This window comes from Xyrauchen texanus, chromosome 10, assembly GCF_025860055.1.
Source record: "Xyrauchen texanus isolate HMW12.3.18 chromosome 10, RBS_HiC_50CHRs, whole genome shotgun sequence".
Lineage (NCBI taxonomy): Eukaryota > Metazoa > Chordata > Actinopteri > Cypriniformes > Catostomidae > Xyrauchen > Xyrauchen texanus.
In genome coordinates this window covers 28622317-28649687 of record NC_068285.1, presented here as the reverse complement: position 1 = coordinate 28649687, position 27371 = coordinate 28622317, and the positions used below count along the sequence as shown (strand labels likewise).

Sequence of the window (27371 nt, the reverse complement as noted above, 5' to 3'; positions counted from 1 at the left end):
GGCTCAAAGAGAATAAACTAGATCAAATGAAAGTGGAACTTCAAAATCAACAAAAGGAAATGGATTACATGAAAAACAACACAATAATGGAAAGAATCGATATGGAGAATTTGGAACAAAAGAGAGATGAGTTGGCCAGAGACTACGAAAACCTCAGCATTCAGAAACAAGCTTTTGAGAATGAGAAATATGACATGTATAATATGAGGGCAGAACTACACAAAGAGAAAGAAGATATCCTGAAGCTAAAGCTAAACCTTCACATAGAAGGACAAAGGTTTGCAGCAGAGATAGAAAAAGAGAGACAGCATCTTGTTGATGAGGCCAAACTTAAAAATGACATCCTGAATGAAATGCAAGCTGAGATAGAAAGACAGCAACTAGCCATTGCTATAGACAAAGAGATGATTACAAACGAAAGGTTGGATCTGGAGAAAACCAAGGAAGATTTCAAAAGGCAGTGTGTTATCCAGTCGGCGGAGAATGACATCACACGGACTGAGCTGCAGAAAGAGAGGGATACTCTTGATCAGATTGATGTGGAGATCTTAAGACAAAAATATGACCTTGAGAGAAATAAGGCTGAGCTGTTAGAGCAGAAGCAGCTGATGGAGATCAATTTGAGGGAAATGCTTAAGAAGGATACTGAAAATGTGGACCACCTTAAGAAACAGCTGTTGGAGGAGAAGAAATCAATCGAGGAAAGCAAGAAACAACTGGAAAAAGACATAAATGACATGAAGCAAAAGAAATCAATCCTGAATGAAGAATTAGAGTTGATAAAAATCAACAAAAAAAATATTCAAGATGAAAAAGGTGATCTTGAGCAAATGAAAGCAGAGCTCCAAAGGAAAACTGAGGCTATAGAAAAGTCAATGCAAGAGATGAGTGAGAATAGGAAAGATGCACTTGAGGGAGATACTGAAGATAGCAAAATTAAAGCAGACCTATATAAACAAAAAGAGGTGTTGGAAACGTATGCCAAAAAGCTTAAAGAATGCAAAATTGAACTACAGAAGGCAAAAACTGAGACAGAAAAAATTAGGAATGATTCTGATCTTGAAAGACAGGCAATAAAACAGATGGAAGAAAATGTACAAAAGGAAAGAGAAAGTATTGAGGATATCAGACGTAATCTACTTAATCAGGAAGAGGAAATTGAAAAAGAAAAGATAGCAGTAAAGATGAGAAGTCATGAACTACATCTCCTCCTAGCAGAAACAGAAAAACTAAAAGAAGAGATGGTTAAACAAAGGGATGAATCAGAGCAAGGAATACAAGAAGAGCGAAGGAGACTAAAGATGGCAGAGGAGGAATGGGCTGCACACATTAAAAAGTTGCAAGAAGAGATTGACAAAGAGAAAGTTCTAAAGGCTGAATTAGCAAAAGAACAAGAATCAAATGATGAAAAGTTGAAAGAGGTCATGAGAGAAATGGAAAAATATTATAAGATGACAGCGCTCCAGCAAAAGCAAAGAGAAGAAAACGAAAAGGATTTGGAAGAAACCAAACGTGAGAAACAAGAACTGGAAGACATCAGATTAAATATTCGAATTCAAAAAGAGGAGTTTGAGACAAAAAGGCATTCCGAGATGGAGAAACTCATTAGTATGAGAGCTGAAATACAGAAGAAAAGCCAAGAATTAGAGGACAAGATTCAAAAGACTAAACTTGAGATGGGAGAACTGAAGCTTCTTCATGATGAAACTGATAGCAAGAGGAAAGATCTTGATGAAAGGATGAGACAGGTTGTAAGAAAAAGAGATGAGATGGAGAAAATAAGGGCTGACATAGAAAATGCAAATGAGAAACTTAAAATGGAAAGGATAATGCTAAGTATAGAGCGGGGTGAGATGGAACAACTAAAAGCCGAGATTCAAAGAGCAAAAGAGGGAATGGAATCCCCCATGGAAGAGAGAGGTGGCGATCTGGAGGAAAGGGAACAGATGAACATTGAGTTACAGAGGCTTATTCAAGAGGTTGAAAAGACTGGTCAAATGTCTTGGAAAACAGAATATGATCCAGAAAAAAGGATGGAGAGAGGTGATGTTGTTGAAGTAGAGGAAAGACAAGAAATGATTGCTTACATGCAGAAATTGATCCACGAAATTGAGCATATTAGAAAAGTTCTCAGAAGAATGAAAGATGAAGTCAACACAACTAGGAATGAAAGACTTGAACTGGAGAATATGAGGCAAGAAGTTGAAGCCACGAGACAGAAAATTAAAGAAACTTATGAGCAGCAGAAGAATGAGATACAACATGAAAGACAGCTAATAGAAAGAAGCAAAGACTTGTTGAGTAGAGAGAGAAGTGAGCTTGAGAAAAAAAGAGATGCTTTGGAGAGTCAAATACAAGAAATGACATTGGAAAAACAAAAACTACATAATCAATCTGAACTACTGCATAAAGCAAAGGCTGACACACAGAAGAAGTCTGAGATTCTAGAAAGCCTTCTAGAAGAGACAACCAGAGAGAAAGCAGAAGATACATTACCCAGGGGAAAGGAAGGAGCTGAGAGTTCCTCTGAAATGACAGAGGGAGTGTCAGTGGATTTAACAGATAAAATGGAAGCATTAAGCATTGACGACCCACAAGATGTTACAACTGAGAAAAGTGAGAGTATGATGGAAGAAGTGAACAGAAAAATAGAAAAAGTGACAGGGATGAAGGCTGAGGGGCATCGACAACAGTTAGAACTTGAAAAGAGTAAAGTAGATATAAACCATCAGAGGGCTGAGCTAGGAAAAATGAGGTCTGTTATATTAAAAAGTGAAAGGAACACTGAAAGTAGAGAGTCAGGATTACCATCAGGTGAGGTGGAATTGATAGAAATACAGAGACAGAAAGAAGAATTAGAAGAAAGAATTCAAAAAATTATACATGAGAAGAGAGAACTGGAAGTCATTAGGTCTGAGATAGTCCTAGAAAAGAAGGACCTGGATCAGAAAATGAAACAAGTAGTGAGAAAAAGGGATGAAATGGAGAGGATAAAGACTGAGATAGCAAAGGCCAGAGAAGAGATCATCAGAGAGGGGAAAGAGCTGGAGCTGTTAAGGAATAGCATTCAAAGCACTAGAGATGATTTTGAACTCTTGGTAGAGAGAACTACCAATCTAGAAGATGACGATACTACAAACACTGACATTCAAAGGCTCATTTTAGAGGTAGATAAAATCAGGGACATGGTGCGTGATCTGAAATATGACATGGAGAGCAGGATGGAGGAAAGAAAGACAGAAAAGCATGAAAAAGAAAGCTTCAAATCTGAGATCCAGAGGCTAATTCAAGATATTGGACAAATACGAGAAAATCTAGGAAGACTTAGAGAAGAGCTAGAAACCACCAGAAGACACAAGAATCAATTGGAGAGGAAAAGGGTAGAACTTGTACAGGAGCAACGAGACCAAGACAGCATGAGAGAAATACTGCAGAAAGAAAGAAAAGAGCTGGAAAAAATCAAGGACGACTTAAACCGAGAAAAGGAATATCTAGAAACAGAAAGAAAATTAGACAAGGTAGAATTGGTCAAAGAAAAAGTTAAGGACACAGAAGAAATAGCTATCCAGAAGTCAAAGGAAGAACTTCAAAGGGTCACTGAGGAACTACTGAGAAATAAGAGTGATCTGGAACATGTGTTGAACGATATACAAAGCCTGAGGCAAACCAAGGAAGAAATGAAAGCATTGCATGAAAAGAAAAAGAGTGAACTGGAAGCAATAACTTCTGAGTTAAAAAGGAGAGAGCAGATACTAGAGAAGCAGAAAAATCTGCTTGAGGAGGAGGGACGAATAGTTAAAGAAATAGATAAAAAGAAAGAGAAACTTGAGAAGATAAATTTGGAAATGCTGAATAAAAGAGAAGATATTGCAAAAGAGAACGATAATGCAAAGCAAGAAAGGCAAGAGTTAGAGCTCTTCAGGGATGACCTACAAAGACAAAGAGATTATGCTGAATCTTTAAAACAAGATTTGATGAAGGTGAATGATCGGTTAGAAGACCAAAAATCTGAAATTAACAAACAAAAGCATGAGATGCGCACTGCCTATGAGAAAGAATGGAAAAATCTAGAAAAGATGAGGTTGGAGCTAGAAAACAAGAGAGTTGAACTTGAAGATAGAATTAGAGGTACCAGAAAGATGGAGGAGACTCTAGAGGAGATTAAGAATGAACTAAACAAAGAAAAAGAGTATGTGAAAGGAATGAAGCAGCTAGTCAGCAAGGAGAGGGATTTGATTGAACAAGAGAAAGATAGTTTAAGAAAACAGACACAAGAGGTAGATATCATGAATCAAAATATTAAAAAGGAAAAATCAGGGCTGAGAGTTGCCCGTGATGAACTTCAAAAGAATTTAGAAGTCATAGAAATCCTCAAGCAGGAAATAAACAGTAAGAAAGACCAAATTCTTAAACTTCAAATTCAAAGTGAGCATATGGAAAAGATCATTAAAGAAATGGAGACTGAGAAAAAAGATTTGGATATAATGAGAGCTGAACTGCTAAATGAAAAGATAGAACTGAAAAATGACAGGGATATTTATGAAATGGAAAACACTAATCTGCAATTTAATAAAGAAAAGTTAGTGAGAGAAACGGAGGACCTGGAAACAAAAGCGTCACAACAGAGAGTAAAGAATGAGAAGGCAATACATGAGATTCAAAATCAGAGAGAGGCTCTAGAACAGATGAGAGTGGACAGAGCAAAAGACAGAGATGATATTGTCAAAGAGAAGGATCACATACTTTCAGAAAGGCAAAAACTGCTCACACTTAAAGGAGAGTTGCAAAGAAAGGAAAGTGAGCTTGACTACAGAATGCAAACTCTCATGAACGAGAAACAGACGCTGAAACAGACTCAAGATGAAATGTATGAAATGCAAGAAAAGATTAAAAGTAATCTGAACAGAAAAGAAGTGGAAATTGAAGAAGAGAGACAAAAATTAATAGAAATGGATGAAACTATGAAGAATGAAAAGAATGAATATAGAAAGTTGTTTGAAGAGGTACAGAAAGAAAATGAACTTCAGTGTCAAAGACAACAAATGGAAGAGGACATGACAATGAAAGCTGCGAAGAAGAGAGAAGAAATCAATCAGCTTTTTGAGCAACTAAATGCACAAGAAGAAGAGATACAAGTTAAAAAAGAAAAACTACTGGAAGAGAGAGAAGATTTTGAACAATCAAAGGCTGAGTTCCTGCTGAATGTCCTTGAGAACACCAGAAAGAAACAAGACATGGAAGAAAAGCTTAAAAAGGCAAACATGGAATATGATAGTGTCATAGAAGAAACAAACAGGAAAAGGAATGAACTAGAGAGAATACATTTTGATATATCAGAGCAAACCCAAAACATTAAGACCAAGAAAGAGCTTCTGGAGAAAGAGAGAAAGGACATTGACATGGAAAGGGAAGAGTTGCTGAGAAGAGCTGATGAACTGGAGCTGCAAAGAACAAAACTCAAGGAAAAAGAAGACATGATTAAAATAGCAATGAAGGAAGAGAGGACGTTTGTTGAGCAGAAGGGTGATGAAATCTTGAGACAGAAAGATGAGTTACAGAAGAAAAAAGCAGATATGATTCAGAAGCAGTGCGAACTAGACATTCTTCAGGAAGAAATACAACAAAAAAGGGATAAAATGGAAGAAGCAGAAAACAAGTTACAGACTGAAAAGTCTTTGCTTGAGCAGGGAAAGACTGAAATGAATCAACAGCAGCAAAGACTGGAAGAGAGTTTAAGAGCCATGAATGAGGAGAGGAGTGATCTGGAAAAGAGGAAGATTGAATCTGAAGCACACAGACAACAAATGGTAAAAGAGATGAGAGTAAAAGCAAAGATGGAGAGGGATGAACTTGATCAGTTAAAGAGTGAACTGGAAAGAAAAAAGACTGAAATAAATCATGAGCAGCAGAAACTGGATGATGACAAGAAAGTGATTGAACAGGAAAAATCTGACCTAGAGAAAATGAGATCTGAAATAATGAAACAAAAATTGCAAATGGAAGAAGACAGCAGAGAGATAATCAAACTAGAGAGATCAGAACTTGACCAGAAAATAGAAGACATTGAGGTAGAAAAATCTGGAATTGAAAAGAGCAAGGTAACACTACAGAAGTTAAAGAATGAAGTGGAAGAACATATAAATGAAATAACAGTCCAAAAAGAAGAAATTGAACATGAGAGACAAAAGATCATGAATGAAAAAGCTTCACTGGCTCAAAGCAAGGCTGAACTGAATAAGGAAAGTCAACAGATCAGGGACATGGAGGAGGAAATAAAGAAGGAAAGGGAAACATTGAAGGAAAAAGAAGGCCATCTACGAAAGGAAAAAGAAGAAATTGAGAACGTTATTGAAGAAACAAGGAGAAGAAAAGAGGATATGGAAAAGTTAAGCACAGACATAACCAAACAAAAACAGGAGTTGCAGAGTTCCAGAAAACTTCTAGAACAGGAAAGAGAAGAAATACACATTAAAAGGACACAGTTACAACAAAGAATTCTTGATTTTGAGGATAATGTAAAACAACAAAGGGAAGATAGCATGAAAGAACAGCAGAATATAGAAAACCAAAGAAATTGTCTAGAGCAGTCCAAAGCTGAGATCCTGGAACTGAAGACTAAAGCTGTGCTGGAGCAAGAAGAAATAAACCAAAGGAATCATGAGTTGAATACACTGAAAGACGAGATCATTAAAGAGAAAGAGGAACTACACGAAAGTAGAAACAAGGTTTTAACTGAAACAGCCGCACTTAAGATGAGAGCTTCTGAAATAAACCAACAGCAGCAAGAGCTGGCTGAGAAGTTAAAAGAGACGATAGAGGAGAGAAATGGACTTGAAACATTGCGAAATGAACTTCAGTGTCAAAGACAACAAATGGAAGAGGACATGACAATGAAAGCTGCGAAGAAGAGAGAAGAAATCGATCAGCTTTTTGAGCAACTAAATGCACAAGAAGAAGAGATACAAGTTAAAAAAGAAAAACTACTGGAAGAGAGAGAAGATTTTGAACAATCAAAGGCTGAGTTCCTCCTGAATGTCCTTGAGAACACCAGAAAGAAACAAGACATGGAAGAAAAGCTTAAAAAGGCAAACATGGAATATGATAGTGTCATAGAAGAAACAAACAGGAAAAGGAATGAACTAGAGAGAATACATTTTGATATATCAGAGCAAACCCAAAACATTAAGACCAAGAAAGAGCTTCTGGAGAAAGAGAGAAAGGACATTGACATGGAAAGGGAAGAGTTGCTGAGAAGAGCTGATGAACTGGAGCTGCAAAGAACAAAACTCAAGGAAAAAGAAGAGATGATTAAAATAGCAATGGAGGAAGAGAGGACGTTTGTTGAGCAGAAGGGTGATGAAATCTTGAGACAGAAAGATGAGTTACAGAAGAAAAAAGCAGATATGATTCAGAAGCAGTGCGAACTAGACATTCTTCAGGAAGAAATACAACAAAAAAGGGATAAAATGGAAGAAGCAGAAAACAAGTTACAGACTGAAAAGTCTTTGCTTGAGCAGGGAAAGACTGAAATGAATCAACAGCAGCAAAGACTGGAAGAGAGTTTAAGAGCCATGAATGAGGAGAGGAGTGATCTGGAAAAGAGGAAGATTGAATCTGAAGCACACAGACAACAAATGGTAAAAGAGATGAGAGTAAAAGCAAAGATGGAGAGGGATGAACTTGATCAGTTAAAGAGTGAACTGGAAAGAAAAAAGACTGAAATAAATCATGAGCAGCAGAAACTGGATGATGACAAGAAAGTGATTGAACAGGAAAAATCTGACCTAGAGAAAATGAGATCTGAAATAATGAAACAAAAATTGCAAATGGAAGAAGACAGCAGAGAGATAATCAAACTAGAGAGATCAGAACTTGACCAGAAAATAGAAGACATTGAGGTAGAAAAATCTGGAATTGAAAAGAGCAAGGTAACACTACAGAAGTTAAAGAATGAAGTGGAAGAACATATAAATGAAATAACAGTCCAAAAAGAAGAAATTGAACATGAGAGACAAAAGATCATGAATGAAAAAGCTTCACTGGCTCAAAGCAAGGCTGAACTGAATAAGGAAAGTCAACAAATCAGGGACATGGAGGAGGAAATAAAGAAGGAAAGGGAAACATTGAAGGAAAAAGAAGGCCATCTACGAAAGGAAAAAGAAGAAATTGAGAGCGTTATTGAAGAAACAAGGAGAAGAAAAGAGGATATGGAAAAGTTAAGCACAGACATAACCAAACAAAAACAGGAGTTGCAGAATTCCAGAAAACTTCTAGAACAGGAAAGAGAAGAAATACACATTAAAAGGACACAGTTACAACAAAGAATTCTTGATTTTGAGGATAATGTAAAACAACAAAGGGAAGATAGCATGAAAGAACAGCAGAATATAGAAAACCAAAGAAATTGTCTAGAGCAGTCCAAAGCTGAGATCCTGGAACTGAAGACTAAAGCTGTGCTGGAGCAAGAAGAAATAAACCAAAGGAATCATGAGTTGAATACACTGCAAGACGAGATCATTAAAGAGAAAGAGGAACTACACGAAAGTAGAAACAAGGTTTTAACTGAAACAGCCGCGACTTAAGATGAGAGCTTCTGAAATAAACCAACAGCAGCAAGAGCTGGCTGAGAAGTTAAAAGAGACGATAGAGGAGAGAAATGGACTTGAAACATTGCGAAATGAACTTCAGTGTCAAAGACAACAAATGGAAGAGGACATGACAATGAAAGCTGCGAAGAAGAGAGAAGAAATCGATCAGCTTTTTGAGCAACTAAATGCACAAGAAGAAGAGATACAAGTTAAAAAAGAAAAACTACTGGAAGAGAGAGAAGATTTTGAACAATCAAAGGCTGAGTTCCTGCTGAATGTCCTTGAGAACACCAGAAAGAAACAAGACATGGAAGAAAAGCTTAAAAAGGCAAACATGGAATATGATAGTGTCATAGAAGAAACAAACAGGAAAAGGAATGAACTAGAGAGAATACATTTTGATATATCAGAGCAAACCCAAAACATTAAGACCAAGAAAGAGCTTCTGGAGAAAGAGAGAAAGGACATTGACATGGAAAGGGAAGAGTTGCTGAGAAGAGCTGATGAACTGGAGCTGCAAAGAACAAAACTCAAGGAAAAAGAAGAGATGATTAAAATAGCAATGGAGGAAGAGAGGACGTTTGTTGAGCAGAAGGGTGATGAAATCTTGAGACAGAAAGATGAGTTACAGAAGAAAAAAGCAGATATGATTCAGAAGCAGTGCGAACTAGACATTCTTCAGGAAGAAATACAACAAAAAAGGGATAAAATGGAAGAAGCAGAAAACAAGTTACAGACTGAAAAGTCTTTGCTTGAGCAGGGAAAGACTGAAATGAATCAACAGCAGCAAAGACTGGAAGAGAGTTTAAGAGCCATGAATGAGGAGAGGAGTGATCTGAAAAGAGGAAGATTGAATCTGAAGCACACAGACAACAAATGGTAAAAAGAGATGAGAGTAAAAGCAAAGATGGAGAGGGATGAACTTGATCAGTTAAAGAGTGAACTGGAAAGAAAAAAGACTGAAATAAATCATGAGCAGCAGAAACTGGATGATGACAAGAAAGTGATTGAACAGGAAAAATCTGACCTAGAGAAAATGAGATCTGAAATAATGAAACAAAAATTGCAAATGGAAGAAGACAGCAGAGAGATAATCAAACTAGAGAGATCAGAACTTGACCAGAAAATAGAAGACATTGAGGTAGAAAAATCTGGAATTGAAAAGAGCAAGGTAACACTACAGAAGTTAAAGAATGAAGTGGAAGAACATATAAATGAAATAACAGTCCAAAAAGAAGAAATTGAACATGAGAGACAAAAGATCATGAATGAAAAAGCTTCACTGGCTCAAAGCAAGGCTGAACTGAATAAGGAAAGTCAACAAATCAGGGACATGGAGGAGGAAATAAAGAAGGAAAGGGAAACATTGAAGGAAAAAGAAGGCCATCTACGTAAAGGAAAAAGAAGAAATTGAGAGCGTTATTGAAGAAACAAGGAGAAGAAAAGAGGATATGGAAAAGTTAAGCACAGACATAACCAAACAAAAACAGGAGTTGCAGAATTCCAGAAAACTTCTAGAACAGGAAAGAGAAGAAATACACATTAAAAGGACACAGTTACAACAAAGAATTCTTGATTTTGAGGATAATGTAAAACAACAAAGGGAAGATAGCATGAAAGAACAGCAGAATATAGAAAACCAAAGAAATTGTCTAGAGCAGTCCAAAGCTGAGATCCTGGAACTGAAGACTAAAGCTGTGCTGGAGCAAGAAGAAATAAACCAAAGGAATCATGAGTTGAATACACTGCAAGACGAGATCATTAAAGAGAAAGAGGAACTACACGAAAGTAGAAACAAGGTTTTAACTGAAACAGCCGCACTTAAGATGAGAGCTTCTGAAATAAACCAACAGCAGCAAGAGCTGGCTGAGAAGTTAAAAGAGACGATAGAGGAGAGAAATGGACTTGAAACATTGCGAAATGAACTTCAGTGTCAAAGACAACAAATGGAAGAGGACATGACAATGAAAGCTGCGAAGAAGAGAGAAGAAATCGATCAGCTTTTTGAGCAACTAAATGCACAAGAAGAAGAGATACAAGTTAAAAAAGAAAAACTACTGGAAGAGAGAGAAGATTTTGAACAATCAAAGGCTGAGTTCCTGCTGAATGTCCTTGAGAACACCAGAAAGAAACAAGACATGGAAGAAAAGCTTAAAAAGGCAAACATGGAATATGATAGTGTCATAGAAGAAACAAACAGGAAAAGGAATGAACTAGAGAGAATACATTTTGATATATCAGAGCAAACCCAAAACATTAAGACCAAGAAAGAGCTTCTGGAGAAAGAGAGAAAGGACATTGACATGGAAAGGGAAGAGTTGCTGAGAAGAGCTGATGAACTGGAGCTGCAAAGAACAAAACTCAAGGAAAAAGAAGAGATGATTAAAATAGCAATGGAGGAAGAGAGGACGTTTGTTGAGCAGAAGGGTGATGAAATCTTGAGACAGAAAGATGAGTTACAGAAGAAAAAAGCAGATATGATTCAGAAGCAGTGCGAACTAGACATTCTTCAGGAAGAAATACAACAAAAAAGGGATAAAATGGAAGAAGCAGAAAACAAGTTACAGACTGAAAAGTCTTTGCTTGAGCAGGGAAAGACTGAAATGAATCAACAGCAGCAAAGACTGGAAGAGAGTTTAAGAGCCATGAATGAGGAGAGGAGTGATCTGGAAAAGAGGAAGATTGAATCTGAAGCACACAGACAACAAATGGTAAAAGAGATGAGAGTAAAAGCAAAGATGGAGAGGGATGAACTTGATCAGTTAAAGAGTGAACTGGAAAGAAAAAAGACTGAAATAAATCATGAGCAGCAGAAACTGGATGATGACAAGAAAGTGATTGAACAGGAAAAATCTGACCTAGAGAAAATGAGATCTGAAATAATGAAACAAAAATTGCAAATGGAAGAAGACAGCAGAGAGATAATCAAACTAGAGAGATCAGAACTTGACCAGAAAATAGAAGACATTGAGGTAGAAAAATCTGGAATTGAAAAGAGCAAGGTAACACTACAGAAGTTAAAGAATGAAGTGGAAGAACATATAAATGAAATAACAGTCCAAAAAGAAGAAATTGAACATGAGAGACAAAAGATCATGAATGAAAAAGCTTCACTGGCTCAAAGCAAGGCTGAACTGAATAAGGAAAGTCAACAGATCAGGGACATGGAGGAGGAAATAAAGAAGGAAAGGGAAACATTGAAGGAAAAAGAAGGCCATCTACGAAAGGAAAAAGAAGAAATTGAGAGCGTTATTGAAGAAACAAGGAGAAGAAAAGAGGATATGGAAAAGTTAAGCACAGACATAACCAAACAAAAACAGGAGTTGCAGAATTCCAGAAAACTTCTAGAACAGGAAAGAGAAGAAATACACATTAAAAGGACACAGTTACAACAAAGAATTCTTGATTTTGAGGATAATGTAAAACAACAAAGGGAAGATAGCATGAAAGAACAGCAGAATATAGAAAACCAAAGAAATTGTCTAGAGCAGTCCAAAGCTGAGATCCTGGAACTGAAGACTAAAGCTGTGCTGGAGCAAGAAGAAATAAACCAAAGGAATCATGAGTTGAATACACTGCAAGACGAGATCATTAAAGAGAAAGAGGAACTACACGAAAGTAGAAACAAGGTTTTAACTGAAACAGCCGCACTTAAGATGAGAGCTTCTGAAATAAACCAACAGCAGCAAGAGCTGGCTGAGAAGTTAAAAGAGACGATAGAGGAGAGAAATGGACTTGAAACATTGCGAAATGAACTTCAGTGTCAAAGACAACAAATGGAAGAGGACATGACAATGAAAGCTGCGAAGAAGAGAGAAGAAATCGATCAGCTTTTTGAGCAACTAAATGCACAAGAAGAAGAGATACAAGTTAAAAAAGAAAAACTACTGGAAGAGAGAGAAGATTTTGAACAATCAAAGGCTGAGTTCCTGCTGAATGTCCTTGAGAACACCAGAAAGAAACAAGACATGGAAGAAAAGCTTAAAAAGGCAAACATGGAATATGATAGTGTCATAGAAGAAACAAACAGGAAAAGGAATGAACTAGAGAGAATACATTTTGATATATCAGAGCAAACCCAAAACATTAAGACCAAGAAAGAGCTTCTGGAGAAAGAGAGAAAGGACATTGACATGGAAAGGGAAGAGTTGCTGAGAAGAGCTGATGAACTGGAGCTGCAAAGAACAAAACTCAAGGAAAAAGAAGAGATGATTAAAATAGCAATGAAGGAAGAGAGGACGTTTGTTGAGCAGAAGGGTGATGAAATCTTGAGACAGAAAGATGAGTTACAGAAGAAAAAAGCAGATATGATTCAGAAGCAGTGCGAACTAGACATTCTTCAGGAAGAAATACAACAAAAAAGGGATAAAATGGAAGAAGCAGAAAACAAGTTACAGACTGAAAAGTCTTTGCTTGAGCAGGGAAAGACTGAAATGAATCAACAGCAGCAAAGACTGGAAGAGAGTTTAAGAGCCATGAATGAGGAGAGGAGTGATCTGGAAAAGAGGAAGATTGAATCTGAAGCACACAGACAACAAATGGTAAAAGAGATGAGAGTAAAAGCAAAGATGGAGAGGGATGAACTTGATCAGTTAAAGAGTGAACTGGAAAGAAAAAAGACTGAAATAAATCATGAGCAGCAGAAACTGGATGATGACAAGAAAGTGATTGAACAGGAAAAATCTGACCTAGAGAAAATGAGATCTGAAATAATGAAACAAAAATTGCAAATGGAAGAAGACAGCAGAGAGATAATCAAACTAGAGAGATCAGAACTTGACCAGAAAATAGAAGACATTGAGGTAGAAAAATCTGGAATTGAAAAGAGCAAGGTAACACTACAGACGTTAAAGAATGAAGTGGAAGAACATATAAATGAAATAACAGTCCAAAAAGAAGAAATTGAACATGAGAGACAAAAGATCATGAATGAAAAAGCTTCACTGGCTCAAAGCAAGGCTGAACTGAATAAGGAAAGTCAACAAATCAGGGACATGGAGGAGGAAATAAAGAAGGAAAGGGAAACATTGAAGGAAAAAGAAGGCCATCTACGAAAGGAAAAAGAAGAAATTGAGAGCGTTATTGAAGAAACAAGGAGAAGAAAAGAGGATATGGAAAAGTTAAGCACAGACATAACCAAACAAAAACAGGAGTTGCAGAATTCCAGAAAACTTCTAGAACAGGAAAGAGAAGAAATACACATTAAAAGGACACAGTTACAACAAAGAATTCTTGATTTTGAGGATAATGTAAAACAACAAAGGGAAGATAGCATGAAAGAACAGCAGAATATAGAAAACCAAAGAAATTGTCTAGAGCAATCCAAAGCTGAGATCCTGGAACTGAAGACTAAAGCTGTGCTGGAGCAAGAAGAAATAAACCAAAGGAATCATGAGTTGAATACACTGCAAGACGAGATCATTAAAGAGAAAGAGGAACTACACGAAAGTAGAAACAAGGTTTTAACTGAAACAGCCGCGACTTAAGATGAGAGCTTCTGAAATAAACCAACAGCAGCAAGAGCTGGCTGAGAAGTTAAAAGAGACGATAGAGGAGAGAAATGGACTTGAAACATTGCGAAATGAACTTCAGTGTCAAAGACAACAAATGGAAGAGGACATGACAATGAAAGCTGCGAAGAAGAGAGAAGAAATCGATCAGCTTTTTGAGCAACTAAATGCACAAGAAGAAGAGATACAAGTTAAAAAAGAAAAACTACTGGAAGAGAGAGAAGATTTTGAACAATCAAAGGCTGAGTTCCTCCTGAATGTCCTTGAGAACACCAGAAAGAAACAAGACATGGAAGAAAAGCTTAAAAAGGCAAACATGGAATATGATAGTGTCATAGAAGAAACAAACAGGAAAAGGAATGAACTAGAGAGAATACATTTTGATATATCAGAGCAAACCCAAAACATTAAGACCAAGAAAGAGCTTCTGGAGAAAGAGAGAAAGGACATTGACATGGAAAGGGAAGAGTTGCTGAGAAGAGCTGATGAACTGGAGCTGCAAAGAACAAAACTCAAGGAAAAAGAAGAGATGATTAAAATAGCAATGGAGGAAGAGAGGACGTTTGTTGAGCAGAACGGTGATGAAATCTTGAGACAGAAAGATGAGTTACAGAAGAAAAAAGCAGATATGATTCAGAAGCAGTGCGAACTAGACATTCTTCAGGAAGAAATACAACAAAAAAGGGATAAAATGGAAGAAGCAGAAAACAAGTTACAGACTGAAAAGTCTTTGCTTGAGCAGGGAAAGACTGAAATGAATCAACAGCAGCAAAGACTGGAAGAGAGTTTAAGAGCCATGAATGAGGAGAGGAGTGATCTGGAAAAGAGGAAGATTGAATCTGAAGCACACAGACAACAAATGGTAAAAAGAGATGAGAGTAAAAGCAAAGATGGAGAGGGATGAACTTGATCAGTTAAAGAGTGAACTGGAAAGAAAAAAGACTGAAATAAATCATGAGCAGCAGAAACTGGATGATGACAAGAAAGTGATTGAACAGGAAAAATCTGACCTAGAGAAAATGAGATCTGAAATAATGAAACAAAAATTGCAAATGGAAGAAGACAGCAGAGAGATAATCAAACTAGAGAGATCAGAACTTGACCAGAAAATAGAAGACATTGAGGTAGAAAAATCTGGAATTGAAAAGAGCAAGGTAACACTACAGAAGTTAAAGAATGAAGTGGAAGAACATATAAATGAAATAACAGTCCAAAAAGAAGAAATTGAACATGAGAGACAAAAGATCATGAATGAAAAAGCTTCACTGGCTCAAAGCAAGGCTGAACTGAATAAGGAAAGTCAACAAATCAGGGACATGGAGGAGGAAATAAAGAAGGAAAGGGAAACATTGAAGGAAAAAGAAGGCCATCTACGAAAGGAAAAAGAAGAAATTGAGAGCGTTATTGAAGAAACAAGGAGAAGAAAAGAGGATATGGAAAAGTTAAGCACAGACATAACCAAACAAAAACAGGAGTTGCAGAATTCCAGAAAACTTCTAGAACAGGAAAGAGAAGAAATACACATTAAAAGGACACAGTTACAACAAAGAATTCTTGATTTTGAGGATAATGTAAAACAACAAAGGGAAGATAGCATGAAAGAACAGCAGAATATAGAAAACCAAAGAAATTGTCTAGAGCAATCCAAAGCTGAGATCCTGGAACTGAAGACTAAAGCTGTGCTGGAGCAAGAAGAAATAAACCAAAGGAATCATGAGTTGAATACACTGCAAGACGAGATCATTAAAGAGAAAGAGGAACTACACGAAAGTAGAAACAAGGTTTTAACTGAAACAGCCGCACTTAAGATGAGAGCTTCTGAAATAAACCAACAGCAGCAAGAGCTGGCTGAGAAGTTAAAAGAGACGATAGAGGAGAGAAATGGACTTGAAACATTGCGAAATGAACTTCAGTGTCAAAGACAACAAATGGAAGAGGACATGACAATGAAAGCTGCGAAGAAGAGAGAAGAAATCGATCAGCTTTTTGAGCAACTAAATGCACAAGAAGAAGAGATACAAGTTAAAAAAGAAAAACTACTGGAAGAGAGAGAAGATTTTGAACAATCAAAGGCTGAGTTCCTCCTGAATGTCCTTGAGAACACCAGAAAGAAACAAGACATGGAAGAAAAGCTTAAAAAGGCAAACATGGAATATGATAGTGTCATAGAAGAAACAAACAGGAAAAGGAATGAACTAGAGAGAATACATTTTGATATATCAGAGCAAACCCAAAACATTAAGACCAAGAAAGAGCTTCTGGAGAAAGAGAGAAAGGACATTGACATGGAAAGGGAAGAGTTGCTGAGAAGAGCTGATGAACTGGAGCTGCAAAGAACAAAACTCAAGGAAAAAGAAGAGATGATTAAAATAGCAATGGAGGAAGAGAGGACGTTTGTTGAGCAGAACGGTGATGAAATCTTGAGACAGAAAGATGAGTTACAGAAGAAAAAAGCAGATATGATTCAGAAGCAGTGCGAACTAGACATTCTTCAGGAAGAAATACAACAAAAAAGGGATAAAATGGAAGAAGCAGAAAACAAGTTACAGACTGAAAAGTCTTTGCTTGAGCAGGGAAAGACTGAAATGAATCAACAGCAGCAAAGACTGGAAGAGAGTTTAAGAGCCATGAATGAGGAGAGGAGTGATCTGGAAAAGAGGAAGATTGAATCTGAAGCACACAGACAACAAATGGTAAAAAGAGATGAGAGTAAAAGCAAAGATGGAGAGGGATGAACTTGATCAGTTAAAGAGTGAACTGGAAAGAAAAAAGACTGAAATAAATCATGAGCAGCAGAAACTGGATGATGACAAGAAAGTGATTGAACAGGAAAAATCTGACCTAGAGAAAATGAGATCTGAAATAATGAAACAAAAATTGCAAATGGAAGAAGACAGCAGAGAGATAATCAAACTAGAGAGATCAGAACTTGACCAGAAAATAGAAGACATTGAGGTAGAAAAATCTGGAATTGAAAAGAGCAAGGTAACACTACAGAAGTTAAAGAATGAAGTGGAAGAACATATAAATGAAATAACAGTCCAAAAAGAAGAAATTGAACATGAGAGACAAAAGATCATGAATGAAAAAGCTTCACTGGCTCAAAGCAAGGCTGAACTGAATAAGGAAAGTCAACAAATCAGGGACATGGAGGAGGAAATAAAGAAGGAAAGGGAAACATTGAAGGAAAAAGAAGGCCATCTACGAAAGGAAAAAGAAGAAATTGAGAGCGTTATTGAAGAAACAAGGAGAAGAAAAGAGGATATGGAAAAGTTAAGCACAGACATAACCAAACAAAAACAGGAGTTGCAGAATTCCAGAAAACTTCTAGAACAGGAAAGAGAAGAAATACACATTAAAAGGACACAGTTACAACAAAGAATTCTTGATTTTGAGGATAATGTAAAACAACAAAGGGAAGATAGCATGAAAGAACAGCAGAATATAGAAAACCAAAGAAATTGTCTAGAGCAATCCAAAGCTGAGATCCTGGAACTGAAGACTAAAGCTGTGCTGGAGCAAGAAGAAATAAACCAAAGGAATCATGAGTTGAATACACTGCAAGACGAGATCATTAAAGAGAAAGAGGAACTACACGAAAGTAGAAACAAGGTTTTAACTGAAACAGCCGCGACTTAAGATGAGAGCTTCTGAAATAAACCAACAGCAGCAAGAGCTGGCTGAGAAGTTAAAAGAGACGATAGAGGAGAGAAATGGACTTGAAACATTGCGAAATGAACTTCAGTGTCAAAGACAACAAATGGAAGAGGACATGACAATGAAAGCTGCGAAGAAGAGAGAAGAAATCGATCAGCTTTTTGAGCAACTAAATGCACAAGAAGAAGAGATACAAGTTAAAAAAGAAAAACTACTGGAAGAGAGAGAAGATTTTGAACAATCAAAGGCTGAGTTCCTCCTGAATGTCCTTGAGAACACCAGAAAGAAACAAGACATGGAAGAAAAGCTTAAAAAGGCAAACATGGAATATGATAGTGTCATAGAAGAAACAAACAGGAAAAGGAATGAACTAGAGAGAATACATTTTGATATATCAGAGCAAACCCAAAACATTAAGACCAAGAAAGAGCTTCTGGAGAAAGAGAGAAAGGACATTGACATGGAAAGGGAAGAGTTGCTGAGAAGAGCTGATGAACTGGAGCTGCAAAGAACAAAACTCAAGGAAAAAGAAGAGATGATTAAAATAGCAATGGAGGAAGAGAGGACGTTTGTTGAGCAGAACGGTGATGAAATCTTGAGACAGAAAGATGAGTTACAGAAGAAAAAAGCAGATATGATTCAGAAGCAGTGCGAACTAGACATTCTTCAGGAAGAAATACAACAAAAAAGGGATAAAATGGAAGAAGCAGAAAACAAGTTACAGACTGAAAAGTCTTTGCTTGAGCAGGGAAAGACTGAAATGAATCAACAGCAGCAAAGACTGGAAGAGAGTTTAAGAGCCATGAATGAGGAGAGGAGTGATCTGGAAAAGAGGAAGATTGAATCTGAAGCACACAGACAACAAATGGTAAAAGAGATGAGAGTAAAAGCAAAGATGGAGAGGGATGAACTTGATCAGTTAAAGAGTGAACTGGAAAGAAAAAAGACTGAAATAAATCATGAGCAGCAGAAACTGGATGATGACAAGAAAGTGATTGAACAGGAAAAATCTGACCTAGAGAAAATGAGATCTGAAATAATGAAACAAAAATTGCAAATGGAAGAAGACAGCAGAGAGATAATCAAACTAGAGAGATCAGAACTTGACCAGAAAATAGAAGACATTGAGGTAGAAAAATCTGGAATTGAAAAGAGCAAGGTAACACTACAGAAGTTAAAGAATGAAGTGGAAGAACATATAAATGAAATAACAGTCCAAAAAGAAGAAATTGAACATGAGAGACAAAAGATCATGAATGAAAAAGCTTCACTGGCTCAAAGCAAGGCTGAACTGAATAAGGAAAGTCAACAAATCAGGGACATGGAGGAGGAAATAAAGAAGGAAAGGGAAACATTGAAGGAAAAAGAAGGCCATCTACGAAAGGAAAAAGAAGAAATTGAGAGCGTTATTGAAGAAACAAGGAGAAGAAAAGAGGATATGGAAAAGTTAAGCACAGACATAACCAAACAAAAACAGGAGTTGCAGAATTCCAGAAAACTTCTAGAACAGGAAAGAGAAGAAATACACATTAAAAGGACACAGTTACAACAAAGAATTCTTGATTTTGAGGATAATGTAAAACAACAAAGGGAAGATAGCATGAAAGAACAGCAGAATATAGAAAACCAAAGAAATTGTCTAGAGCAATCCAAAGCTGAGATCCTGGAACTGAAGACTAAAGCTGTGCTGGAGCAAGAAGAAATAAACCAAAGGAATCATGAGTTGAATACACTGCAAGACGAGATCATTAAAGAGAAAGAGGAACTACACGAAAGTAGAAACAAGGTTTTAACTGAAACAGCCGCGACTTAAGATGAGAGCTTCTGAAATAAACCAACAGCAGCAAGAGCTGGCTGAGAAGTTAAAAGAGACGATAGAGGAGAGAAATGGACTTGAAACATTGCGAAATGAACTTCAGTGTCAAAGACAACAAATGGAAGAGGACATGACAATGAAAGCTGCGAAGAAGAGAGAAGAAATCGATCAGCTTTTTGAGCAACTAAATGCACAAGAAGAAGAGATACAAGTTAAAAAAGAAAAACTACTGGAAGAGAGAGAAGATTTTGAACAATCAAAGGCTGAGTTCCTGCTGAATGTCCTTGAGAACACCAGAAAGAAACAAGACATGGAAGAAAAGCTTAAAAAGGCAAACATGGAATATGATAGTGTCATAGAAGAAACAAACAGGAAAAGGAATGAACTAGAGAGAATACATTTTGATATATCAGAGCAAACCCAAAACATTAAGACCAAGAAAGAGCTTCTGGAGAAAGAGAGAAAGGACATTGACATGGAAAGGGAAGAGTTGCTGAGAAGAGCTGATGAACTGGAGCTGCAAAGAACAAAACTCAAGGAAAAAGAAGAGATGATTAAAATAGCAATGGAGGAAGAGAGGACGTTTGTTGAGCAGAAGGGTGATGAAATCTTGAGACAGAAAGATGAGTTACAGAAGAAAAAAGCAGATATGATTCAGAAGCAGTGCGAACTAGACATTCTTCAGGAAGAAATACAACAAAAAAGGGATAAAATGGAAGAAGCAGAAAACAAGTTACAGACTGAAAAGTCTTTGCTTGAGCAGGGAAAGACTGAAATGAATCAACAGCAGCAAAGACTGGAAGAGAGTTTAAGAGCCATGAATGAGGAGAGGAGTGATCTGGAAAAGAGGAAGATTGAATCTGAAGCACACAGACAACAAATGGTAAAAGAGATGAGAGTAAAAGCAAAGATGGAGAGGGATGAACTTGATCAGTTAAAGAGTGAACTGGAAAGAAAAAAGACTGAAATAAATCATGAGCAGCAGAAACTGGATGATGACAAGAAAGTGATTGAACAGGAAAAATCTGACCTAGAGAAAATGAGATCTGAAATAATGAAACAAAAATTGCAAATGGAAGAAGACAGCAGAGAGATAATCAAACTAGAGAGATCAGAACTTGACCAGAAAATAGAAGACATTGAGGTAGAAAAATCTGGAATTGAAAAGAGCAAGGTAACACTACAGAAGTTAAAGAATGAAGTGGAAGAACATATAAATGAAATAACAGTCCAAAAAGAAGAAATTGAACATGAGAGACAAAAGATCATGAATGAAAAAGCTTCACTGGCTCAAAGCAAGGCTGAACTGAATAAGGAAAGTCAACAAATCAGGGACATGGAGGAGGAAATAAAGAAGGAAAGGGAAACATTGAAGGAAAAAGAAGGCCATCTACGAAAGGAAAAAGAAGAAATTGAGAGTGTTATTGAAGAAACAAGGAGAAGAAAAGAGGATATGGAAAAGTTAAGCGCAGACATAACCAAACAAAAACAGGAGTTGCAGAATTCCAGAAAACTTCTAGAACAGGAAAGAGAAGAAATACACATTAAAAGGACACAGTTACAACAAAGAATTCTTGATTTTGAGGATAATGCAAAACAACAAAGGGAAGATGGCGTGAAAGAACAGCAGAATATAGAAAACCAAAGAAATTGTCTAGAGCAGTCCAAAGCTGAGATCCTGGAACTGAAGACTAAAGCTGTGCTGGAGCAAGAAGAAATAAACCAAAGGAATCATGAGTTGAATACACTGCAAGACGAGATCATTAAAGAGAAAGAGGAACTACAAGAAAGTAGAAACAAGGTTTTAACTGAAACAGCCGCACTTAAGATGAGAGCTTCTGAAATAAACCAACAGCAGCAAGAGCTGGCTGAGAAGTTAAAAGAGACGATAGAGGAGAGAAATGGACTTGAAACATTGCGAAATGAACTTCAGTGTCAAAGACAACAAATGGAAGAGGACATGACAATGAAAGCTCTGAAGAAGAGAGAAGAAATCGATCAGCTTTTTGAGCAACTAAATGCACAAGAAGAAGTGATACAAGTTAAAAAAGAAAAACTACTGGAAGAGAGAGAAGATTTTGAACAATCAAAGGCTGAGTTCCTGCTGAATGTCCTTGAGAACACCAGAAAGAAACAAGAAATGGAAGAAAAGCTTAAAAAGGCAAACATGGAATATGATAGTGTCATAGAAGAAACAAACAGGAAAAGGAATGAACTAGAGAGAATAATTGTGGATATATCAGAGCAAACCCAAAACATTAAGACCAAGAAAGAGCTTCTGGAGAAAGAGAGAAAGGACATTGACATGGAAAGGGAAGAGTTGCTGAGAAGAGCTGATGAACTGGAGCTGCAAAGTGCAAAACTCAAGGAAAAAGAAGAGATGAGTAAAACAGAAATGGAGAAAGAGAGGAAGTTTGTTGTGCAGAAAAGTTATGAAATCTCAAGGAAGAGAGATGAATTAGAGGAGGACAAAGAGGACATGTTGAAGAAGCAGAGTGAGCTGGATGCTCTTCAGAAGGAAATACTAGAAAAAAGAGATGCAGTTGAAACAGTCAAATATGAATTACAGACTAAAAAGAATGAACTAAATATACAACATCAAAGACTAGAGGAAAGTTTAAGGTCAATGAATGAGGAAAGAAGTGATGTGGAAAATATTGAATCTGAAGCACACAGACAACAAATGGAACTAGAAATGAGAGCGAAATCAAAGATGGAGAGGGAGGAACTTGATAGGAGAATGGACAAAATATTGATGGAACAACAAGAAATTGAAAGAACCAAGAACATGACAGACCACCAAATGAAAGAGATAGAGCAAGCAAGAGCAGAACTGAGTACTCAAAAGAAGGAGATCAGACTTGAAAAGCAGAAAATGCTGAATGAGAAAAAAGACCTGAAGCAATCCAAGGGCTTAAAACTTAAAGGGCCACATGTTGAACTGTGGGAAGAAGCCTCGCCAGGAGAACAGATACAAAGGGAAAGAGATGAAATCAACAAACTCTTGTCTGAGCTTCAAAGGGAAAAAGAGGGACTTGAAAGAAACAAAAAGCTGATAGAAAGTCAGAAAGAGACCCTGGAAGAGATGGAGAGTGAACAACTGAAAAAGAGGCAGGCAGTCATCTTGGTTAGTTCTGCAACACAAACATCACTCTCTGATGTAGGTGAGATAGGTGACATTTCAACCCCAATTCAGGAAGTGAGGGTTGTGGAGCAAATAGAAAAACAAAAGGCATACTCAGCCTTCGTAACAAAGGGAAGAGAATATGAGAGAATGGGAGATGAGGAGGAAAGCATGGCTGACAAGATACAAATGGAGAACATGGAGCTCAGAATGAGAAGTGAACAGGGGACCAAAATCAAGGCAAGTCGAGAGGACACTGCACTGACAGCACAAGATAAATATATACCAGGTCCATCCACGATTGAGAGCGACAAGACAGTAAAGTTGGAATTTGAGAAGGATGAAACAGATGGCCTTACTGAGAAGCTGAAAGCTGAACTGGACAAGACCTTGCTTGAAAAAATCAGACAAGAAATTGACAGAGAAAAGAAGGATCTGGAGGAATATAAGTTAGCTTTGGAAAAAGAACTTGAAGACATTGAGATATGTAGACAAAATGCAGAAAATGAGATATCTGAGTTAGAAATGACCAAAGGAAAGATGGAGAAGGACATGGAAAGAATCACAGAGGAGACTAAGATCAAACAGGTGAGATTAGAGAGTATGGATGTCCAACATCAAGAAAAGAAGAGAGAAATGGAAACAATCTGCAATGAGACAAAAAGGAGTAGAGAGCAGCTGGATTTGATTTATATGGAGCTAAAAAGAAAGAGACAAGAGATGTGCAACACTAAAGAGGCACAACATATGGAAGAACATAATTTTGGAAAACAAACCACTGACACACTTCCAGAGAGGGTGGAGAGTGTAAAAATTAGACAGGAATCACAGATGTCTGATGAGGAAGTAATAAAAAGCCAAAAGTATGCATTAGAGAAGGAGAAAGGTGAACTTGTAGAAATGCATGCAGCACTTCAGAAGAAGCAAATGGAAATAGAAATGAGTCAAGCAATACTCGATTCAGAACGAGATGAGCTAAACAGAATGAGAATTGATCTGGAGACACAAAAAAAGGAGTTAGAACATATCCTGCAAAGCATAGAGACTGAAAAAGATGAGCTGAAATCAAGGTTTAGGAGAACAGAGGACACAGAGTGCATTTTGGAGGAGGCACTGAAAGAAAAGGAAAGGGTAGAACAGATGGCATCCCAACTTACCAAAGAACAGGAAGAATTTAAAAACATAATAAAAGAAACAAAAAGATTGATTGATGAGATCAAAGTTATTGATGAGGTAATTAAAATGAAGCAAAAAGAAATGGAGCAGATTAAGGACCTGAAACAAAAAGAACTGGATGAAATAAAAACCATGAATGAGAGAGAAAATCAAGAGCTGCAGTTCAAGAAAGCGGAATTCAACAAAATAAAGACTGAAATTGATGCTGAAAATGAAGAAGTTCAAAGAATTAAGGAGGCATGTGAGAGAGAAAGAATTGAACTGGAACAAAGGAAAGCAGACTTACAAAATGAAGAGTTACAGCAAATCAATGCAAAAGTGCAATGCGATGAAATGCAGCACATGACGGACTTGATGAAGAAAGAGAGAGAAGAAATAGAAAAGATTAAGGCAGACCTAAAGAATAAGCAGAAAGAAATTGAGAACATGAGGGAACAGATAACAAGAGAGAAGGATGAGATAGAACAGAAAAAAGCAGAAATGCAGCAAATGACTGAAGAAATAAGGGGCACAGCCAGTAACACAGAAATGGCAGTTCACTTTCAGGAGGGAACAATTAAAATCGAAGCAATCCTCAATGAAACCAAGAAACAGAAAGATGGAAAGGAAATGACAGTCAAAGACAGCAGTCTGAAAGTGGATGGAATACATATGCCAAAAACAGATGGAGTAACCCAATCTAATGCAGAGACACAAACATTTGAAACTGCCCAACATGATGTTCTCCAACCAAGGGATTACATAACACTAGAAAGAGATGAGCTACAAGTCATGAGAGCTGAATTACAGAGGCAAAGTGATGAAATGGAGAATAAAATGAAAACCATACAAACTGGCTTGGTTGAGCTTGACGAGGCAAAGGCAGACCTACAGAAAGTGACTGATGAATGTACAGCTGCTGAAGAAGAAAGGTTAGAGATTATGGAGAGTACAAGGAGGAGGAGGAACAGTCTAGAGAAGGTTCCCGCTGAGGTCCTGAGCCTGAGAGAGCAGATAAAGCATCTAACTCAAGCATGCCAAGACAAAAAGAGTGAACTGCTACAAATAGAGACAGACGTACAAAAACAGAGGATGAGGACTGTAAAGACTCAACTGGATATTGATATTCAGAGCCAGCAAGAAGACAAAGAAGTAAGTGTAAAAGAACATTCTGAAGACATTAAGCAGAGGAGAACTCAAGAGACACAAACTGCGGCCCAGACTTCCACAGAGCCGCTACAAACACCGAAAAGTGATGCTCTACCATGCAATGAAGAGATACATTTGATGAAAAACAGGATACAGGAGATGATAGAGGAACTGGAGAATAGATTACAAGACATCCAGAGGAAGGAACTGGAAAGGCTTGGCATGCACAGAGATAAAATAGAGCTGGAGCTAAGAAAAGCAGAGATCGAAAGATTTACTGAAGCACTTCAGCATGATAGAGAGACTGACAGACTAAAACTCATGGAACAGGAGAGAGAAATTCTTCTATTACGGGAATATATGCTGATTGAGATAAATGAACTGAAGAACAAAGGAGAAGTGACAAGTATGCAACATTTGGAGAGGATGGAGCGCCTCATCAGTGATGCAGCTGTAAGGACGGACAGATTCAGGCAGGTCATGGACAGAGCAGTGCAAACGCTGACACCTGAGAGAACAGGAGAGGAAATGGGAGAAGTTCAGAGGGTGACTGTTCAGCAGGTGGAAGGTATCAGTGGAGATGCAAGGGTGGAGTTTTCTCTGGACGTCCTGAGTGAGGACATGGAGGAGGGAGCGCAGGGAGAATTCCAGAGGGGGGCATACGGTGGGTCCATTTCACGGAGAAGGAGACTACTGCATTGGATTAGACACTGCTGCAATAGCTGCTGTCACATAACTTCAAGACAAACTGAGGAGGAAGAGCAGGGCATTTTATAAGCAGATGTCTTGTGATATTTTTACATGAACATACATGAATCGGAATGTATACACGTCTATGTATTCATATAGTGTGGTGTGAAACATTTTACTTGACACTTCAATGTCTACTAAAGGCCTAAAATAGAACCGAGATACCACATACAGTAGCATAATAAATATTTAGTTACAGTATAAGTATTTGTTAGCAACCAGTTCCTTGCTGTTACATATTTCATTCCAACAGCCTTGAGTCCTTTGCACTTTCAAAACACATTGCAGATGTTTGCATATACATTATACTAACTGATCACTGAAAAAGCAATAATATGCATACATGCACTTTTCATCTGCAATTAACACCTAGAAAAAAATCACAGAAAGCATTAACATAATGTATGCAAATGCATGTTTATATTTCTGTGTGCATGTGTGCTGTTTTCCCTAATGTTCATTTTGTGAAACACTCTGGGACCTGGATCAACTGAAGCCAAAATAATCTACATTTATTTCCCAATGCTAATGAACATAATTATCTTGTGTATTTGTGTTTGTTTGTTTTCTTATATCCTCTTCTGTGCCATTTTTTCCCAGAAGGAACTGAAGTGTTGGGTTCACTAAATAGGGAACTTTGAAAGTTAGGAAATTACTTAAAAAGCTATCTTTGAAACAAGCAAAGCTCTCTGTCAGGATGGATATCGCAATCTTGTGGCAGTGGTGGCTCAGTGGTTGAGGCTCAGGATTACTGACCAGAGGGTCGGGGGTTCTGACCAGAAGGTCGGGGGTTCAAGCCCCAGCACCACCAAGATGCCACTGTTGGGCCCTTGAGCAAGGCACTTAACTCCAGGTTGCTCTGGGGGGATTGTCCCTGTAATAAGCTTTGGATAAAAGCGTCTGCCAAATGCGTAAATGTAAATGTTATAACTCACTCCACCAGCATGAATGCTCTGGTCATCTTTGTTGTGTTCATATTCTTGCTGCTCCACATTGAAGGGAGTGCTGCATATGTGCCCTGTTTAATGTGGATTCAAAGTGATGAATTTCACAACGATCCACAGCATGTCAGACTGCTGCCAGTGAACTGTGCAGGCAGGTCAATTGCAAAGGTCATTGAAGGAGCTTTTCAAGTTTCTCCTGAGTTGCACAATAAAGAGGCAATTTGCTTTTAAATAATAACTCCATAAAGTTCCCATTAAGAGAATCCAACACTCATTAGTTCCAAAATAAATCTATCCTTATCTATTAAGTTTATCCCAGAGTTCAAAATTTAGTAAATTGTTAAAAACATTGCACACACACACACACAAAATATTTAATTTAATATTTAACATATTTTACTTGTTCACTTGCTCTTTCCATTGACCTCTACAGTTGTTTATTCTAAGCAAATTACAACCTAATTATTAACCCTAAATTGAACCCTAACTCTCACTTTAACATAATAATGTACAGAAGATATTATTAAGTAAGCTGTTTCCTTGTGGGAGCTGTTGGCTTGTCCCCACAATGTGATTTCAGGTTTTACAGAATGTACCATGTAGGAAAAGCCTTAACACACAAACTCAATATTTAATGTTTGCAATGTATTGCTTTGGATTTTAAATAAAATGCTATTC

General features: G+C 37.3%; 1 protein-coding gene across 1 annotated transcript; it reads left to right on the top strand.

The window, feature by feature from the left end:
* The first annotated feature begins 2 nt into the window (after window positions 1-2).
* LOC127650100 (golgin subfamily B member 1-like) lies at window positions 3-27371 on the top strand. Its single transcript, XM_052135300.1, has 4 exons — window positions 3-8555; window positions 8611-9467; window positions 9961-14047; window positions 21373-27371. The coding sequence occupies exons 1-4, from the start codon at window positions 27-29 to the stop codon at window positions 25774-25776; spliced, it is 17877 nt and encodes a 5958-aa protein (XP_051991260.1). The 5' UTR covers window positions 3-26; the 3' UTR covers window positions 25777-27371.

What these genes read in the sequence shown, in the direction of transcription:
- LOC127650100 (XM_052135300.1), top strand. Translation starts at nt 27, where the DNA reads ATGAAAGTGGAACTTCAAAATCAACAAAAGGAAATGGATTACATGAAA. An exon ending in TACACGAAAGTAGAAACAAG is followed by an intron (nt 8,556 to 8,610) that starts GTTTTAACTGAA and finishes ATAAACCAACAG; the next exon opens with CAGCAAGAGCTGGCTGAGAA. An exon ending in TACACGAAAGTAGAAACAAG is followed by an intron (nt 14,048 to 21,372) that starts GTTTTAACTGAA and finishes AGTAGAAACAAG; the next exon opens with GTTTTAACTGAAACAGCCGC.